This window comes from Puccinia triticina, chromosome 14A (assembly GCF_026914185.1).
Source record: "Puccinia triticina chromosome 14A, complete sequence".
Taxonomy (NCBI): domain Eukaryota; kingdom Fungi; phylum Basidiomycota; class Pucciniomycetes; order Pucciniales; family Pucciniaceae; genus Puccinia; species Puccinia triticina.
In genome coordinates, this window is record NC_070571.1 from 4,766,584 (window position 1) to 4,787,293 (window position 20,710).

At 44.0% G+C, this 20,710-nt stretch overlaps 1 protein-coding gene across 1 annotated transcript; it reads right to left on the reverse strand.

Moving 5' to 3' along the window:
- Positions 1-5,993: 5,993 nt before the first annotated feature.
- On the reverse strand, positions 5,994-8,458 carry PtA15_14A428 (uncharacterized protein; the record flags this gene model as incomplete). The annotated part of the gene is made up of 7 exons (XM_053163143.1): positions 5,994-6,028; positions 6,111-6,342; positions 6,419-7,347; positions 7,436-7,621; positions 7,717-7,837; positions 7,931-8,067; positions 8,386-8,458. 7 exons carry the CDS (start codon positions 8,456-8,458, stop codon positions 5,994-5,996), a joined length of 1,713 nt encoding a protein of 570 aa, XP_053027099.1.
- Between the last annotated feature and the right edge of the window lie 12,252 nt (positions 8,459-20,710).

Sequence of the window (20,710 nt, forward strand, 5' to 3'; positions counted from 1 at the left end):
TGTGACTGATTGGTCATTGAAGGCTCACAATGGTTGTGCCAGGCATCAAAGGTACTCCTCTCAAAGACTGATTGTACCGGTCATGGAGAGTACTTCTCTCAAAGACCGGAGGGAGTAAAAAATACCCTTGATTTCTGGTCTATAACGGTCAACTGGCAAGGAGATAAACCTCTTGATGAACGGTCCATGTATACCGGTCATCAAATGAGTAGAGAACCCCCTCAATTACCGGTCAGGCCCGCCATCAAGGGAGTATGTAACTATCCCTCTCATGATCTGTTATGCCGGTCATTGCAGGGAGCTCTTGATGAGTGGTCTGGTCATCAAAAGCTCTGCTATTGAGGTATGTATGATGTACTCCCTCAATGACCATGAAAGACCTGTCATTGCCGCCAGTCATGGAGAGAATTTTGCTTGTAAACCTCTTGATGCCCGGCATAAACTGGTCATTGAGAGCTCGCCTCAATGACAGGCATAGTTTCTACCGGTCATCAAGAGCTCCCCTTGCTGATCGGCATAGTTTAAGCCGTTCATTGAGAGGGTTACGCACTCTCTCAATGACTGGTCTGCTCTGGTCATCAAAAGGTTGGTTAGAGCATCTCTAACGGAGCCGCGACTGGGCGTTTGGGGGCGAACTTTGGCCGCCCAGGTTCTTTTTTTTTTGCGCTAACGGACCCGCGGAACAACCCTGGGAAAATTGCCGGGGGCAGTCCAACCCGCAATCACCTGCTGACTTCTGCGGGTTGCCTCCAGGCCGCAATTGACCACACACACCTGCATCCGCTTGTCTTCATACCTTGCAAAAATGGACGAAACAGTATCAACACTTGCAGCTCACCAAGCAAGAAAAAAAGAAAAAAAAAACTTCATCAATTGAATCAACAAGCCTTGTCTTGATAACGGGGTCTTTCCCGGTCATCAAGAGGAGTAAAAACTCCCCTTGATGACTGGTTCTCTCTGATCATTGAGAGGAGTAAACCCTCCCCTCATTGACCGGTTCTCTCTGATGATCCAGAGGAGTAAAAACTCTCCTTGATGACCAGTTCTCTCCGGTCATCAAAAGGAGCAAAAATGACCAGAACGGACCCAGTCATCGAGGGGAGTGATGACCGGTTCTCTCCGGTCATCGAGAGGAGTAAACACTCCCCTCAATGACTGGGTCCATTCCGGTCTCAAGAGGAGTAAACACTCCTCAATGACTGGGTCCGTTCCATTCATTGAGACGAGTAAACACTCCCCTTAATGACCAGGTCCATTCTGGTCATCAAGAGCAGTGTTTCCTCCACTTGATGACCGGGTTTGCTCCGGTCATCAAGGATACATGCGTCCTGACAACCAGAACATTCCAGTCATCAATATTTATGCATCCTGATGACCGGAATCAGGCTTGCAGAGGGTGGTGGGTGCTGGTGTGTGGCGCTGGAGGAGTGACCTTTCAGTCGGATTGCGGCTTAAACTGCCAGTCCATAATTGGAGCTGAGCCGCGACTGCTGTGAAATGTGTCTGCGGGCCGGGGAACACAGGCCAACTGCCCCCCGGGCCATTGGAGATGCTCTTAAGGTATGCCTCCGTTACAGCATGTACACCACAGGTGAAGTTCTTCAAAATGATTTTGGTTGGCAACCAATATCATTTTGAGGTGTCAGCCTGCAAGGGGAGACCGTTGTCAGACGGTCGACGTTTCCACTGGAATTTTCCTGGAAATCTACTGGAGGGCAATCCAAAAATATCACGGATTGCCTAAGCCCTTCCAAATTGCTTATGAATGCTATTTGGAATGGTTCTGGGCTGTGGCAGGTGGTGATTGGCTCAAAATGAGGACCAAACAAATTAACCAGCCAAAAGGGGGGTTTGAACCAGCAGAATGTTGCTGATCTGCTCCCACCGGAGCTAGCTTCCTTGCAAGACCACTACGCTAGACAAACGGCCATATGGTGAATGGCGTAATTTGTGTATATGAGCCTGCATCTGTGAGGCTTGATCAGTCATATACACAAATGATCTGGGAAAAATCCAGGAAAAATACTGGAATGAGATTCCAGTCTGTATTTCCTGGAATGCAGTCAAAACTTCTTTGACTTCATTCCAATGTGAATTTTTTTTTCTTGGGTTTGGGTTTAACCCGAATTGCAATTGGAATGATTCCGGTCCTTCAACCATACTGGAAGCATTCTGATTGGCTTTTGTTTTTTTGACCATGTTGGACACATTCCAATTGGCTTTTGGTCTTTGCCACCGTCCAGTATTTTTACTGGATTCAAACTCCAGAAGTCCACCTGTGGTGTACATGAGCCATGTGATTATCATGGAATCTTCTTTGGCACCCAGGCAGATTACTTGGCCAGTATGACTCTAACTTAACACAAGTCCCCCACTTTGGAGGGCCCTGGTACAGCCTGGGCTGGCGCGAAGTGCCCTTGCGCAAAGCGCAACCTTCGAAGGAGGGACTTGGGACTAATGTCCACATTTTGGCCTGAGAGATTCCGATCTTCCAAATGTTTTTGCAGGCAATTTTGTGCCTTTCAATTTTTGACCCTGTTCCCAAAGGGCCCCAGGCATGCACTTTGGATCATCAAACTCGTCTCCCTCTTCCCTATCTTTTGCCACTACACATGTTCCTGGAAGTCCAACCATTTTTGCTCCATGACCCTTCAAAGTTATGTATTTTCAAGGTTCCTTGAGCTGTATGCTGTGCGGATTGAACTGACCACGGAAAACAGTATGGTTTCTCAATTCAATTACACAGGAACCAAGCTCTCCATGCTCTGGTTAAGAGGCCTTGGCCACTGCAGCCCCTGCATCCAATCCTCATCATGAGGACAGGGACACAAAGCCAAGATGTTCAGCTATCTTGACCCTTCAGGGCTCCAGCAGAGGCTGCCTAGTTTTTTCGGTGTGAAGGGAGAAAGGAAAAAATGGCATAAAAAGCCACAAAAGCCCCAATCTCTCAGGCAAGAAGTGTGACATAAGTCATAAGTCCCTCCTTCGGATGTTGCTTTGCTCCCCCAAGGAGGGACTTAGTTAAGTTAGAGTATGACTGGGGAATCATTACAGACTCTGTCAAATCTGGCCAGTTTGGCAGTGGAATCAATATTTGACCACTGGATTCCAGGTTCAGGTGGTGGGACTCAAAAATTTACACCAAGAATTAAAATTCTGAAAATCAAAAGATGTTGGCCAACAAGTTGACTCCAAGCCTCCATACCATCCAGCTGATTCTTTGTTTTTTGTCCATCTTAGATATGACTACTCCAATTCGGCATAGCAGGATTGATTTTCTTTCAATATCATTGTATCCCCACTCCAGTCCAATGTACTTGCTCTCACTTTAATATGGAGGCGCTGGACCAACAAAAACGGCCAAATTCATGTTTTTTTTTGTGAAATGCCGGTGAATCCACGACAAAATGGACAAATGAACCAACAAAGCAGCCATTGTTCAAAACAGCCACCATGGCTCTGAGCCAACATTCCTAGCCAAACATGGTGCCTGAGCCAACACTCCTAGACAAAAATGGCTCTGAACCAGAAATTCTGGTCAATCACGTTTCATGTTTTGAATCTAGCCATCTTTCCTTGCTTCCGCTTTGAGCATCCGCCAAACATGTGGGATCAGTATCAGTCTGTATCAGTGTATGTATACAATGGTAGGAGTACTCAAACACATGTCAGTGTCAGGATTGGTTATAAATCCTGTAATAGTACAAGTACCTCACCAGGCAGGAGAGCAGCCTGGTTCCTATATATACCTCTTCTACCCCCCCATCATTCTTGGCAACTTCTTTATCACTCAACAGGGGGTCGGTTAGGTGCCCTGAAGAGTTGGTCAAGCTGTTTACATGCTGCCTTTTGTGCTCTCTCTATCATGCTCCTCTCTGACTTGATTGGGGGTTGGTTAGGTGCCCAGGAGAGTCAGAACAGCATTTCAGAGCATCTCCGCAAATCACTCTAACTTAACTGAGTCAACGGGCCCCGTCCCGCAGGGACCCAAGCCCACTTGACAAGCCGTTAACCTCTTCAAGGACATCCAGCAAGCTGTAAGACTCACAGGACATCCTCAGATGGCCTTTCTGTATGGTTAAAGGCATTGCTTTTGTACCCATGCAGTGCAGAAAGTAGGTAGAGTTGCCACAATAGCCCTTATTTACATATTTATATACATATTGGTCTGTATATGTGGTTGTGGCACAGTGGAAACCAATAATCCAATTATGGTGTTCAAAATTGCATAAGATTTTTTTGCATAAAATCACAAACTGCAATTTTGGCTGGGAGATGTCACTTTAAGTTTTATGCACGCTGACATCTCCCAGCCAAAATTGGCTTTATGATTTTATGTAAACAGTGACATATGCAATTTTGAACACCATAAATGGCTTCTGCCAGCAAGACCGCACATATTACGCTAATTACATTAGCACCACTAGAAATTGAATATAGCTGAGAGCCGCTAAACTTCCAGGCTGTTAGCTTTAGCTGTAATATCAACCCGCTAAGCTCCGCTAACGCTAAATTACAGCTAAATTACAGCTAATTAGCGGGCCGCTACAGCTAATTAGCTGTAATTTGTAGCTAAACATGCACTTTTTCCCAAACATTTTGTAGCTGTAATTGTAGCTGATTATAAGCTACATTGTAATACTAGCGTAGCGGCCACAAGAAACCGCTAATTACAAAACCGGTACGCTAAGTGCAGCGTAATATGTGCGGTCTTAAGTTCTGGCCATCTTGGAGAATGAATTTGTATAAAAAAAAATGCCAATGCAAAAAAATTCAAGACACTGCAAAAAACAAAAAGCTGTCTGACATGTCGGTCCAGCGCCTCCATACTTTAACATCACATTAAGGCCCCAATTATAAACAATAATTGGGACTTTATTGAAAAATAATCAAAACTCGATTGAAATTATGATTATAGCTATTTTTTAGTAAAAAAAACAGTTAAGAGTGAATCTCAATTTGGTTTTGATTATTTTTCAATAAAGTCCCAATTATTGTTTATAATTGGGGCCTAATATTAGACTATCTTTTGCTTCCGCCTGACTTGTAACTCCCTCATGTAGAATGTCTGAAACCCGATTTGGAGTGTTCTTGCTCATCCATTTGGGCGTTCAAACGACGCTAGAAAACACATTGCAACATGCTTAGTTGCATCGGTCAACACGCATGTCCCATCTTGTCCAACCCAACTTGTGATCAGAACGGCTTGTAAAGATGCTCCATGTATCCCACTCTATCAGATGGCCGTTTCTGCTGCTTTGTGCGAAAAGCCATTTGTTGAGCGCCATGAACACGGGAAGACTTGCATGCTCTAGGAAACATCTCCAATCACCAAAAAGAAGGGGGGATGTGGCTAGGAACGAATCTAGCACTGCTTTTCCAAGACTTCATTTCCATTCAGAATCAGAACGGAGCACTTAGTATCCAACCATCCTGGTTTACTTTTACTTCAGAGTGCACATGGACGCAGGCAATCATGTACCATCCAGAGAAAACTTACGCTCCTTCCAAATTTGTCAGCGTGAATCCAAGAAACAGCTTGCAAAAAGTCAAAGCCTCCTAAGCTTTATGTTTTTAGCTATGCAGCCAGGAAGAAACTCAGATGGTCTGATCAAGGTATACATCAAATTTCAATTTGCAAAAAAAGATGGAAAAATGAAGACAGTGAAAATACCAGATGAGCTTGATGGTACAAAACTAAAAAGAAAATGGTTGGTTGAGAAAAAAAAGGTATTTAAATTTTGATGCTTGTACGACGATGTTGTTCCAGGAGAAGGTTTGAATACTCATCATCAGATGAGCATCGACTGAAGAACTCTACTCAAGAAAATGATGTGGGCTTTTTTCGTTTCGTTTTTTTTTTTTTTTTTGTTGGCATCACTCTTTTATGCAACGAAGACTCAGATAGAAGAGAGGCTCGAGAGACTAGATTTCAATTTGTTGAAGTATTTATACTCAAGGGTTTATTCTTATGATTAGGCAATGGTCATAATCTAGAAGTGAATTGCTTTGCCAGTTGCGGCCATGGCTAAACCAGAAGAAATCAATCGACCAAAAGAAGTCAGCCATATAATACTTGTAAACAATCTTGGAAGGTGAAGAACACGGACCGGCTTCCTTAAATGCCTCACTCAATGTAGGATGGGCATGGCTTGTTCGAGCGACATCTTCGGCACTGGCGCTGTATTCCATCGCCAAGACAGCCTCGCCAATCATCTCGCCGGCGTTAGGTCCGATGATGTGAACACCAAGGATCTTGTCGGTCTCCTTCTCAGTAAGGAATTTCACCATTCCTTCCGAGTCGTCGTTGGTCTTTGCTCTCGAATTAGCCAGGAATGGGAACTGATAAATCACCCACGCGATCAGTACATCAGAGGAAGGTATCCGCTACCCCAAGGAACGATGTAAACAGACTAACCTTTCCGATTGAATACTTCACATTCGCTTTCTTGAGATCTTCTTCAGTCTTACCCACCCAAGCCACTTCTGGATGAGTGTATACGACGGATGGGATGACATCGTAATTGACGTGGCCATGGCCTGTCTTAAGCATTTCGGCAATTGCAATACCTTCTTCCTCGGCCTTGTGCGCCAACATTTGTCCGTAAGTGACATCACCGATACATTTGATGTTGGGGACTGAAGTGCTGTATTGGCTATCGATCACGACCTTGCCTCTCTGATCTACTTCGACGCCGACGGCCTCCAAGTTCAGTCCGGAGGTGTTGGGGCGTCGCCCAACGGCAACCAAGACGACATCTGCTTCGAGCTGATCAGTCTTGGCACCATCGGCTGACTCGATCTTCACATGGTGGTTTCGCTCGTCAATCTTTTCGAGTCCGGTCACCTTGGTATTCAGTTTGAACTTGATGCCCTGCTTGCTGAGGATTTTCTGGAAGCTCTGGGCGATCTCGCCGTCGATACCCTGGCCACCGATCGTCCCAAGATATTCAACCACCGTCACTTCGGCACCCAGCCGGCTCCATACAGATCCCATTTCTAGTCCGATGATCCCACCTCCAATGACAACCATCTTCTTGGGAACTTCTTGGAGATCAAGCGCACCAGTCGATGAGACGATCCGCTTCTCGTCAATCTCGATTGCTCCACCGGGGAACGGAGACACCTCAGAACCAGTGGCAATGATGATGTTCTTGGTCGACAGATCTTGCTTTCCACCGTCGATCAAATCGACCGTCACAGAGGTTGTTGATGATAGTGCGCCATGTCCTTTGATGTAGTCGACTTTGTTCTTTTTAAACAGCCCTTCGATTCCCTTGGTAAGAGAGGAAACCGCCTTGTTCTTTGCTTTGAGCATGTTGGGCAGGTTTAGCTTGACGTCGCCGACTGAAACGTCGAGTTCAAAACATAGTTAGTTCATTTGAGATACACTATCGAAGTTTCCAAGGAGGACAAATGACTGATGTTCACTGACCATCGATTCCACGGTTTTTGAGATCGTGAAGTGTTTGATGATAGATATGACTGTTGTTCAACATGGCTTTGGAAGGTATACAACCGACGTTCAAACAGGTTCCACCCAACGCCCCTCGTTTCTCAACACAGGCTGTCTTGAGGCCCAATTGAGCAGCCTTGATGGCCGCAACATATCCACCAGGTCCTGAATTACGAAGCCATACGGAAAGGGAAAATTCATCAGAAACATCAATATAAATCTGATAGGACAATTCCGGATCTTTATTTCTTGAGACTGACCACCGCCAATCACCACGACGTCATACTCCGTCTGATCGGTTTGAGAAGCGAACCGTCGTGCTAGCTGGGGTGCCAGAGACCGGCTAGAAAAAGTTGCGGAGGGGCGAAGGGTCGGCGAAACCTGAGTATCGGATGAATTGGGCACAGTTAGTTATAGTGGTTTTTTTTGGGGGGGAAAGATAGCTGGAAAAGTACTGAAGCCAGAGGCACATACCCGATAGCTTCGGGTGATAGCTTGTGAGATCATGGTCGGGATGATGGATGTTCGGAGTGGGTTTGTGGTTGCGACTGGGGAGTGGTTGGTCAAGGCTTTCGAGAGAGACAATCCACCACGGGTTCCGATTTTGTGCGCTGTGTATTTAAATACATAAGAACGGGCAAAAACACGGTAAAAACAGGTAAAATCCCGACCCGGGCGCTGGACCCCCTGGTTGGGGCAAAAACTGATCTGGTATTACTTTGGGCTCATATGTAATTTCCATCCTGCAGGTTCATCAAACAGCTGTAAAAGCATCGTACTCATCACACCCAAACCACCGCCCGTCTCACAGCCAAAGACACCATGATTTGATGAGCTGTAGTCATCAGCCTTGGGGATGGGAACCAAATCCTGGTCGTCGCGGATGGAGAGGGGGTCTGATTTTCAATCCCAGATGGCAGAGTACACACATAATCTGATGTTCAGCAGGTTATCATTTAAAGGAACAGAAAGACAGATCCACAGTCTTGTAGACAGGAACATGATCTCTCACAACAAAAATGAAACATCTTGTATACTAAATCCAAGTTTATTAAAACTACAGTTTCACAGAAACTGACTTCATGGGTTCATGCAGCTGCATTTCATTGAAACTGCAGGCAAAAAAAAATTAAAAGTTTGAAATTTGTGTTTTTTAAGCTTAAAAATTTCAAGTTTGTTTTGTTTGTTTGAGTAATTTAGAGTTTATGTTTTGTTTGAGTGTAATTTTTTGGTTTTGTTTGAGTTGATTTTATTTTTTGTACATTAAGGGTGTTCAAAGTTGAAATCATAAAATTTTCAATGCATAAAATCATGAAATTATAAAACTTTCAAGTGATGATTTCATATGTACCATTCTAGAAATGTTGCTCTAATTTGAGTGCTTGGGTGCAACATATTTTTTTCAGCTTCAAATTTTATGATTTTAATTTTTATGGTGTTATGATTTTATGCAAGTCAACTTTGAACACCCTAATTTTGATTAGGGGTGTTCAAAGCTGACTGCATAAAATTATAACACCATAAATTCATAAAATTTTAATCTGAAAAAAATGTGTAACACCCAATCACTCAAAAAAGAGCAACAATTCTAAAATGGTACATAAAAAATGATCACTCAAAAGTGTTATGATTTTATGATTTTATGATTTGAAAAAAATATGATTTCAACTTTGAACACCCTTATTGTTGTCATATTTTTTGTTTTGAGTGAGTCTGATGTTTAAGTTTTAAATTCTTGTTCAAGATTAGAATTTTTGTTTTTTGAAATCAAGAAGGAGCCTACTCAAATGGGGCCTTCAGGGAGAGGGTGGGACAAAACCCAGATCCCCTCTAACTTATCAAAGTTCCTCCCTATGCAGGAGGTTGGAGTTCGGAGTTTGGGTGGTGGTTTGGGTGGTATCTCATTTGGGTGGAGCTTAATTTTGGCTGGTGGCAAAGCCACCCCTCCTGCAGGCAGGGACTTGGACCTAATGTGGGGGTTGTGGTGTAAAAATGGTATGAGATTACTTTGTTGAAACAGTTAATCAACAAAAGAACTCAAGAAAAGTAAATACAATTTTTAGAATATAAAAGGAATAGTTAGATCTCTTTGACTACTAGCTATAATGATAACATGAAAATAAATACCTCAAAGAAAGAACCAGCACAAAAACAAATCTTGAACAAGGACAAAGGGCAACAACAAAAAACACACGGAATTATCACAACAAGCTAGCCTAAAGTGAAGACTAAGTTGATTGTTAACACACAATGTCTGTTGATGAAGTCAACATAAACATGAAGCAACTACCTGCCCAGAGACTAGTTCTAGCTCCTCCTGAGTGTTTAAAGTCAACTAGAGGCCAAGGCGGCTTTGCCGATGCAAATTTAGGGGTTCAGGGAAAATTTATGATCAGCCCCTTTCCCCATTCTTCTCCACAGGCCAGTAAATACCCTCTTGAAAGCAAATGTTAAATATGAAAGGCATTCATAAACTCCAGAATATGTAAAAGGATAGATACATAAATAAAACCCTGAGACCTGTATCAGCATATTATTAAATTTCCTTATCCTATTCCAGTACTGATGGGTCTTTTCATTTCATTTTGAATGGACATCTGCATAGCCTGAGTAAGTTAGCCTTGTTGCCTGGAACTGGGAGTTGAATTTGGTGTTGAGGTTAAATGGGAATCCTAAAGTACACATGATAAGCTTGATGCCTTCCCATCATTGAGATCAAAATCATATCTGCTGAACAGGTTTGTCATTCCACCAGCTCAAATTTTGACAGTCTCCACTGCTCCATTTGAAAAAGCTTTCAGTTTGCCTAAGTAGGTGGAGAGTTTGAAAGTCCAATATGGTTGTCACTGAGTCTTATTATAATTTATTCCAACTTTAAAGTCAGATACAAGAAAAAATTTCAAAACAACAACCCTTGTTTCCTGAGGGAAAAACAAAATCAGATTGATCACTGGTATTCAAACAGTGGCATCAAGAAGACCAGAAAACAAGAAAAAAATTCAGGCCAAAGACAGCCAGGCCAGCTTGATAATTGATTGCTACAATGTGGAGCTAGGAAAGATTTTAACCAGTGAGCAAGGGAGAAGGAATTAAAGAGGTCAAGACAGACCGGTCATCGAGGGTAATAACACCTCCTCTCGATGACCGGCCATCACCGGTCATCGAGAGGAGTAGCACCTCCCCTCAATGACTGGTACACACCGGTCATTGAGGGGAATCACACCTCTCAATGACCGGTCTGTACCGGTCATCGAGGGGACTCACAGACCGGTCATCAATCACACCTCTCGATGACCGGCGCGGACCGGTCATCAGTCACACCTCCCGATGACCGGCACAGACCGGTCAGCGAGGGTAATAAGACCTCCTCTCAATGACCGGTCATCACCGGTCATCGAGGGGAGTAACATCTCCTCTCGATGACCGGTCTGTGCTGGTCACCAAGGGGAGTAGCACCTCCTCTCGATGACCGGCCAGACCGGTCATCAAGGGGAATAACAACTTCTCTGGATGACTGGTGTGTACCGGTCATTGAGGGGAGGTGCTACTCCTCTCGATGACCTGTCTTTACCGGCCATCGAGGGGACTCACACCTCCTCGCGTTGACCGGTATACACCGGTCATCCAGAGGAGGTGTTATTCCCCTTGACGACCGGTGTGTACCAGTCATCGAGGGGAGGTGCTACTCCTCTCGATGACCGGTGTGTCCCGGACATCGAGGGGAAGTGCTACTCCTCTCGATGACCGGTGTGTACCAGTCATCGAGGGGAGGTGCGACTCCTCTCGATGACCTGTCTTTACCGGCCATCGAGGGGACTCATACCTCCTCGCGTTGACCGGTATACACCGGTCATCCAGAGGAGGTGTTATTCCCCTCAATGACCGGTGTGTACCAGTCATCGAGGGGAGGTGCTACTCCTCTCGATGACCGGTGTGTACCTGACATCGAGGGGAGGTGCTACTCCCTCGATGACCGGCACAGACCGGTCATCAAGGGGAGATGTTACTGGTCACCGATAGGTTTTGGCTTCGGCCGGCGCGTTTCCTGCGTTTTCTGTACATATCGGTGGTGGCGTTTGTTCCATGGCGGTGGCGTTTTTGTCATGGTAGTGTTGGTCTGCGTTTGCTGTACATATGGGTGGTGGTGTTGGTTCCATGGCGGTGGCTTTTTTGCCATGGCAGTGTTGTTGTGGACGCGGCGGCAAGTCCAACTCTAAGCCAGAGGCCCGCGGGGGCTCGGATATATAAGACCGCGAGCTGGCTAGTCAGATTCTCCCCTCAGCCGCATCCGTTTTGTCTGTAATTCCAGCTGGCGGTGCGTCTCACGCTCTCCCGCTGCTGCATCTGCATTTGCACAGCCTGGGGGGTTAAAGAGCTGGCCCCCACTTAGCAGATTGCCACCGCGCTGCTGGGGGCCTTCCTTACATACTGTTTGACCCATCCGGTGAGTTGGGCGGCAGTATGGGCCTGGGTGCAGCAGCTTCGGCTGGTGTTGGGCTAGGTTGTGTTTTTTGCAGAGGCTTTCCTCAGATAGGGGAAGCCTTTTTTGCTTTTGTGTGATTAAAAGATAGGGAAAACCCTTTCTTTGTTGTTTTGTGGATAAAAAATAGGGGAAACCCTTGAATTTTTTTCCCACAAAACTCTGGTTTTAATAGACTTGGATGATGAATTGAAATTGATCTTCAATTTGATTGATTGGTTACAAAGAAGATTGTCTTTGAGCAAATTTTTAGTAATTGATGATTTTGAGTCAAGTGATTGAAAGAAGCAAAGGATTGAATAATGGAAAGGGAAGAATAGAGTTTGTTGGCAAGTCAAAGTGTTGCTGATCAGAGAATCTTGGGATCGGAGTTGGTTGATTGTCATAACACATATTGATATGCATGACCACATGCATAAACCAAATCACATACTCAATAGGCGAGTTTTAAACTCAACATGTGGCGCATAGACCACCCACCAAAAAGTGATGGAAATGTAGTCTTCAATTTTTCCAGCCCACAGTTTTGGTGCTGGCCATTCCAGCTACCAAAACTTAGAAGATCATTGATGGAACCAATTTTTAAAAGCTGACAACCCCATTGATCAACCAACCAGACTATTCTTGGTGGATTTTTGAAATGATTCAAGGCAAGCCAGAACCACCCTCATCTGGTGTGGTGCTTGAGTCCGGTCCAAGCACAGCTGGTTTTTGTAATTTGCCTTCTTAATCCTTTCTTTTTTGTTTGACAAGATGTATCAAAATTCTGAGCAGACAGAACAATAGCCAAGATGCCAGAGCATCTATCAATGCTTGGTTGGGACCTTATGCTTGCAAACCAAGTGAGCTACGGCCTGCGTAATTTGAACCACCCATTCCTGCAATGGTCTACACACCATGGCCCCCACATTAGTCCTAAGTCCCTCCCTGCAGTCGGCGGCACTTTGCTAAGTTAGAAATCCCCTGGGGGGACAAAAAGCTTCCCCCCAGCCCTTTAAGTATTGGTCCCAGCTTGCATGTGACACAAGGTGACGCCCAGATGGGCCCTGACATCCTTTGCACCCACCTGAACACCACAACTCTGCCCTGCACCTGGGCAGACAAAATGCCCGCCTGTACACACTTTTCCAAGCCTGTACACACTTGTACAAGTGTTTACAGGTCATATTTAGACTCTGGCGGTTTGTTTCTCAGGATGACCGGTCAGGATCATCCAGGGGTGTTCCAAATCCCAGGAAGTTGGCTTTGAGCGGTGAGAATGTGTCCACGCATTCTGGGGAGGCTTTGAACTCCTTGGCACTCTGCACATCTCTAAATGACTGGAAAGACCAGTCATTGAGGGGAATCATACCGCTTGATTACAGGTCTGTGCTGGCCATCAAGTGGACTCACATGTCTTGATGACCAGTCTGTGCCAGCCATTGAGTGGACTCACACTTATTGATGACCGGTCTGTACCGGTCATTGAGGGGACTCAGATCTCCTCCCAATGACCAGTCTATGCCGGCAAGACCGCACATATTTTGCTACATGTAGCTTTGTAGCTTTGCAATTTAGCAAAATTGAGTGCCGCTAAACTAAAGCTAAATTGTAGCTACCCTTGCGCTGCAATTACAGCTATGTGGAGGCCACTCTATTTTTTTTTTTATAATCGCTAGATGGTAGCGCCCAAACAGCTACGCTTCAGCTGTTCTTAGCGCGCTAAGCGCTAACGTAATGTGTAATTTATAAGCATGATCCGCTAACTTAGCGGCTACGTTAGCGGGGAGGCAGCGGACAAGATAAAAAAAAAGGCAAGACAGCCTGGAAATTTTGTATTCTAATATTGAGTGAGTGAGATTGGATTGAACAAGTGACATGAGGTGAGATCAAGAGAGAAGAAAATTTGGTACTTGTAAATTGGGAAGAGACACTATTTCTCTGGATCTCCAACATGTTTAATTTTATTGGCTTTTTTTTGTTGATAAGGTTGCCAACATGCGTAGCAAATTTTGCATTAGCTTCAGCTGCATCAAGAACAATCTGGCAATTGGTGAAATCGCCCCCAGCCTTCACCCCTTGTTGCAACCAGATGTGGCTGCTGACGCATTGCTCAATGGTCGCTGCACATAGGGCACTCCTACCGGTTCCACACACATCAGCCGCTGCTGAGAACAATAAAAAAAACAAGCGGAGACCGTAAGAGTTCTGCCAGCAATTAGCAAGCGGTTGATTTGGTGCTGGCAAAGCTGGCCAGAAATGTGCAAGAGTGGTTGTGGTATCATTATTTTAACTGCACATTTGAAATGGTAGCGTGCTGCGCTAGGTTTAAACTGCAGTGAATCAACCGCTACTGCAAATGCGTAATAGATTGCCCGCTAATTGGAATGCAGTAGAATTTTTGGCGCCTTGAAATGCTACAACGCTAAGTTACAATTTTTTTTAGCGTTAGCGAGGGCCAATCCTCTAAGCTACAAAGGGGGACTGGGAGGTGTAGCGGGAAGTGCGCTACGTTAGCGCTAGAATTAGCGTTTTTCAGCTACAGCAAAAACTGTGAGCGGGAAACCGCTAAGCTACACTTGTAGCGGCGCTAATGTAATTTAGCGTAATATGTGCGGTCTTGATGCCGGTAATCAAGAGGGACTTGGATCTCCTCCCCAATCCCATGACCGGTCTGTGTTGGACATCAATGGGACTCACACCTCTCAATGACAGGTCTGACCGGCCATTGAGGGGACTTACACCTCTCAATGAAAGTTCTGTACTGGTCATTGAGGGGACTCCACCTCTCAATGAAAGTTCTGTGCTTTCATTGAGGGGACTCAGATCTCCTCCCAATGACAGGTCTGCGCCGGTCATCAAGTGGACTCACACCCCTCAATGAGTGGTCTGAGACTATACACTACCAGTCATAGCCAATGGAGTTATTGGTCTTGGTATTTCTGATTGGTGTGATTTGTCCCACAATAACCAAGACAATGTACAGCAAGCCCACCAGCAACGGTGCAACAAATTCAATACATGTGTTGTATATGCATATACGTTGTATTGGATTTCTATGCAAATACAAAATGAATTAGTGTATTTTTATTGTATTGCCCCCCAAATACAATACAACACGGTCTAAATAAAATGTATTGACCAAGCCAATCCAAAAGATATTACATATGAGGGGAGCTATACAAAATTCAAAAAATACAGCCTATTGTATTGGATGAGCAATACAATACAAATACAATGTATATGCAATACAATATGATGGAATACAAGGGAATAAGAATACATGTATTGGATTTGTTGCACTGTTGCCACCAGCAGCTTTGACACCACCATTCCAGGAAACTTGAGGAAGCAATGCTCACTCCCACTTACCTTCCTCTTTCTCTGATGATTTAATTAAAATTTGCTTGTATCTCTATTTGGCTGTGAGCCTGAGTCTCTATAGTGACAGCAGGACACAAGAAAATGGGTGGGCACTATTTGGATTTCTTGGGATAAAGAAATTACAAATAGTAAAGAGAAAGAGAAAGAGAGAGAGAAACTGAGCAGATTCAAGATGAGCAGATATTCAACATTATTCTGGTGGGTACTAACTTCCACTGGCAATGCTTCCTCCTTAAGGGAGTGCTGCCAAGTGTTGCCTCCTCTCACCAAAGACACGTGGAGGGTTCCTGGATTAGACAAGTTTAATCCAGCCACAATTTTTTAGACTTCTCTATGGATAGCCAAGGTTCTTTAAAGGGAAACCTGTGTGGTTTTTTTCTTACAAAAACCACAGAAAAAGAAGGATGTGAAGCAGCAGAATCCTTTGGTTATGAGGTCTAGACTTAAGCAGACCTGTGATCAAAGATTGGGCAGAAGCAAGCAAAAGAGAGAGCAATCAAGGAGACACAGAGTGGTACCTATGAGATAAACAAGGTTCAGTGAAAGAGTTTACTTGCTGTCAATATCCTAGGCACCTGTGACGGTAGGTATACTGGGAGTGTTGTAAACTCTTTGGTGGTGATCCTGGGGTTATCTGGGGTGTGGTTCTGGTGTGCTGAAGTATGTAAATCCTCCTCAGGCAAGGGGGATCCTGAATTCGAAAATTTTCACCGTTTGCTTATGTAATTACATATGTACATGTGGTTTGGCGCCCCTGGTAGCGCTTACACGTCACAACTGCGCATGCGCGCCACAACTCAAGAACTCAGGGAAGGAGTAGAGTTACAAAGAGATGGTAAGTTGTAACTAAGGTCAAAATTGCATGGGGAAACAGAATACAAAGTTAAAACAAGGATATCTCTTAAGATGAAAAAGATATGAAGTAATTAATATGTAAAAAGGTAGAAAAGGCAGACTTTAGGTCAGCTGTGTTGACTCTAAGGCTGACATTGGCTTTTGGCCATCTTGTTTATATTCATACTGCAGATTTAAATTTTCAATTTATATTTTACTTAAGATGGTAATGATTTAGTAGAATTACTAATTTTTATTTAGTTCTTTCTCTTGTGCATGCCTACTGAGTTATAATAAAAACAGCAAAATGGGCAATTATGGGAAACATGCTTTATTAAATCAGGGGTGATAAACTGGACCAAATAGGATACATATGTACCACTGTAATTGAGATTTGTCTCTGAGAACAAATACAATCTGGTTTAAAAGATGCACTGAAATTATGTGCAGTGTGGTTGATTTCACAAAACTTCTTTTGTTCAATGGTCTCAAATTGGGCCATACACTGGCACAAATGTCCCCTGTGATTCAGGCTTGTTTCACAAGAAACTCTGACAGTCCTCAGCCAAGGGAAATTGTTCAAGTTTTATTTTTTTTTATCAAAAAAAATGAATCATGATGTGGTCTTCTGCTGGACTGCGTCCCTATGAGTACAGCGGCGAAGCTGCCTTGGCCTCTAGTACTTTTTATTTTGTGATATTCAATATTCTACAGTCATTTTACACACTCATTTTGACCAATGCTCATGACTTCAAGTCTGTTGGTTGGGCTTCTGGAATGAGCTTTTGGGGGTTTGGAACTTTGGATATATCTTTTAAGGGTATTTACATGTGGTATCATGTCAATTAATGTTTGAATCCGGACCCCGCAGATCTGGAGGAATCCAAGGGTTTCACAGACTGGATCAGGGTTTGGGATTGGCCTGTTGAAATCCGGTATCCGGCCAGATTCCTCAGTTTGCCCCATTTCAGATGGGGTGGCTGTGATAGGCTTCCAAAAGGCTTTATTTTGAACTATTATGACCTCTTTCTCAATTTGGTGCATACTCAAGTGGAACACAGGTGGTAGTGTCACATTGCATTATGATGATGACTCAATGAGACCAGAAACCACCTTGGAAGCAGGGAAACAATAAGAATCCTACATGGAAGTATGAAAACAATGAGAATCAAGTAAGATGAAGAGCCAGTACTACTTGATATTTTCAGTATTACAAATGCTGATCACGCTGTTGTCAATCTATTTCTGTAAACAGATGATTGACTCAAGTGTCATTGCTTTCATTCTGTTTTGGCTGTAATCTTGAATATGTTGACCAACCAAGAATGCTCATTTGCAGGGACTCGGGAGTACTCAAAGCTGAGGCAGCCAGATATGTTTGAGCCATTGTGGCAAGGTTTGGAAACTTCTTTGAGTTGCATTTTCAATAAGTTAGTGGCTCACAAGCCTCTTCATTGCATTCAGAGTCCAAGTATACCGTGATTTCCTCATTGAGAGAGGAAATCTTGATTTTATTCTTGAACAATGCTGAACTGATTGATGAGCAACCGTTGTTGTTTGAGCTCCATCTTTCTTTTTTGTTGAATCTTTTTCTGTGTATTTTGAATCACTGCTGAGATGCTCCGCAGTCTCATTGAACATTTGGATAACTTCATCCTTGCTCATATCAATGTAAATGAGGAGTGGATTGTTCAAGATACTGGTTTTGATTCAAGGATTGAGCAAAGTTGAGCAAATATAAACAGGTTTTGTAGCCACAATATCAGAGTATTGTTTGATTTTGGCAATCATAAGTTCTGATGCTGGAATCAATCCCTCATCCTCATGAAAAATACAGGCTTGTTTGCAGTAAGTTGGATGGGTTGAGGAATGAAAATGAAAGATATGATTCACCTCATTCAACTTTTCCATGATCCATGTGTAGACCGGGGCCGCTAGCATAATCAACAGAAATTTACTTGTGGGCATCATTTGGCTTTCTTGGGAGAGGGGCTCCAGAAAGCTGAAGAGTTGTTGGACACCTTCCAATTTGGATTCTGAAAGATTGTACTTCTGAGATGATTTGTTTCTCTCACAGAATAGTTGAATGGTTGTTTGAATGTTATATGCGCATTCAAGAATGTCATATTTTGAATTCCACCAAGTTGAAACATTTGCTATTATAACTAGAGCTTTGTTATTCAAAGCTTTGTGATGCTTGCAGGTTTCAAGAGCGGTAAAAGTACAAGAAAACTTAGTTGCTGATCCATTGCAGGGAGAAGGTGGCCTATTTATAGACCAAGAGATGAGATAGCTCAACAATAGAAAGAGAGAGAAGCAAGATGAGAATAGAGGAGAATCATTGGATGAGCTCGTGGGGGATCTGAAAGGATACAAAGGAAGGCCGGACTTGGAGAATCTCAGGCTGGATTTAGTAAGCTAATGTACATGCCTTAAGATAACATGAGAGAAAGAGATAATACATGAGAGCTGTGAAAGGCTCATCTATAAGATAGCAAGCTGAGAGCGGCAAACAAGCAAACTAAGGATTTTGGCCAGGAGCGTCAAAGAATGAGGCCAAGAGCAACATATGTATAGAGAGGAGAAATATTGGTAACCAAAGCTATTACTTTAATTGGACGACCAGTGGTTGTTTTACTAGAAGCGGAAGTGAGTGACTTCACAGCTTTGTTGATGTCTTTGAATGCAGAAGCTTTTTGTGATGATTTTATCAAGAATGCTATCAGCTTACTTATTTGAGAGATAAAACTAGCATAATCTACTTGGGGAGGTGGATTGCTAAGAATGCTTGCAAGCATGTGAGGAGGACTGGATCTGCATACTGGTTTGGAGAAGGACTTAATGCCAAATTTTGCTGCAAAGTTTATTGCATGTGGCATACATCCAAGCAAGCAATTTTCTTCATCAAAAACCAAACTGGTCATGGATTTCTTGACCCATTGTTCCATTGTTTGATGCTTTATCTGCTGTGACACAGATTTTTTTTGCTTTATTCCAAAGGACTTTGGCGAGATGAGATGCTAGATTTTTTCCAGAGTGGGGGCCATCAATCAGCTTGGTTGACAATATCATTGATTTGAGCTTGTAGTTTTCAATCCAGTGTGCCGTCATTCCAAGGAGTGAGTTGGTGCTAGGTGCGGTCCAACCATTGCAAGTCAAGCTGATTTTGGAGGGGACTTTTCAGAGCAAATACTTCAGAGCTTTCTGGCCGTTCATAAAGGTGGTGAGAATGAAGTTGCTCAAGGTATTGGCTGAGGGGAAAGGCTTTTTGTCTCAGGGTTACACAACTCAAGCATTCTCCAAAATTCTGGATGCTCAACAGTTTGGTAAGAGATATGGCATCGGACAACATATTGACCAACAGCACACAGCAAGCTTTTCCATCAAGACCTCTTTAATCTTATCAAGGAACCAACCTAGAGATCCTACCTCATGTGTGTCGTCCTTCTTTATCCTGTGTTTATTGAGCAAGTGGCTGCTCATACATTTTGTGATTCCTTGTTTTTTGGGGGCAATTTTTGCATGGCAGATTACAGTACCCTGATCAGGAACAAGAGATGCCTGGCAGACATGCCATTGTTTTCCTTCAATGGTCTTATGCTTAAAATAATGCCACACCCACAAGGTAGTTTGCTTTTCTCCGGCTGGCTGGTCCGTCTTTGAAACATTAGTCAAAGGGCTTTTTTCAACCACGCAAATATCGTCGGACTCGGAAGAACCATCAGAAGTCGTCGAGGGGGAATGTTTCCGTCGTGGCAAGTGTCCCACTCGAGCTTGGATCGTTCATTTCCTAAAAAATCTGGTAGAATCCGGACGGATACCAGATTCTACCAGGATCAGGGTGCGGGATAGGTCTAATCCGGCTCCGGAGCACCGGATCAGAAGCTTAATGTCGATCAATCGAACCCCGCTCGCTGAACTCCGATCTGCAACCCTCATCTCATCGCCAACAACTATATTCTTCCCGGTTCTCTTTTTATCAGTCATCATCCCTCATCGATCTCATCACCTCTATCTACCACTTTTTACACGCGCTGGTCCCGGTTGGATCACATCAATTGAATGTAGCTCGGTTGGGTGTTAGGATTATCGCTGGGGCTTTCAGGCCGCTAGAGTAGACCTTTCTGGCAGCAAAGAGGAAGGAGATAAGCCGACTCATCGCATCCGGCATGTCCTCGGGCGACCGTCCCCGCACTCAATCATCGCTTCTTCTCGGGAAGCTCGGGAAAGCGTGTAGGCTTTTGGCTTTCATCCAGAGCTTTAGTCCCGCGATAAACTAATTTGCATTTGCTCAGCCATCGGAGCCTAGTTTCGCAGATGGCGGCATCGTATCTCCTAGATGAGCTCAGCCGAGGACAACCAAAACAGCAAAGATCAGAGAACGAATGGGCTTGCATCTCATGTCAGTCTTGATACTTAAATGAGGTCGATTGGTGTGATCTGAGCTATTTCCCCATTCCACCTTCACCTTTCGGCACCTCCTACACACATCACTATCATTTCCAGACCTTTCAATCTTTCGGAGTCGAATCGTATCACGTCAAGCACTCTTTCAAGCCCTTAATTTATCTTTTACT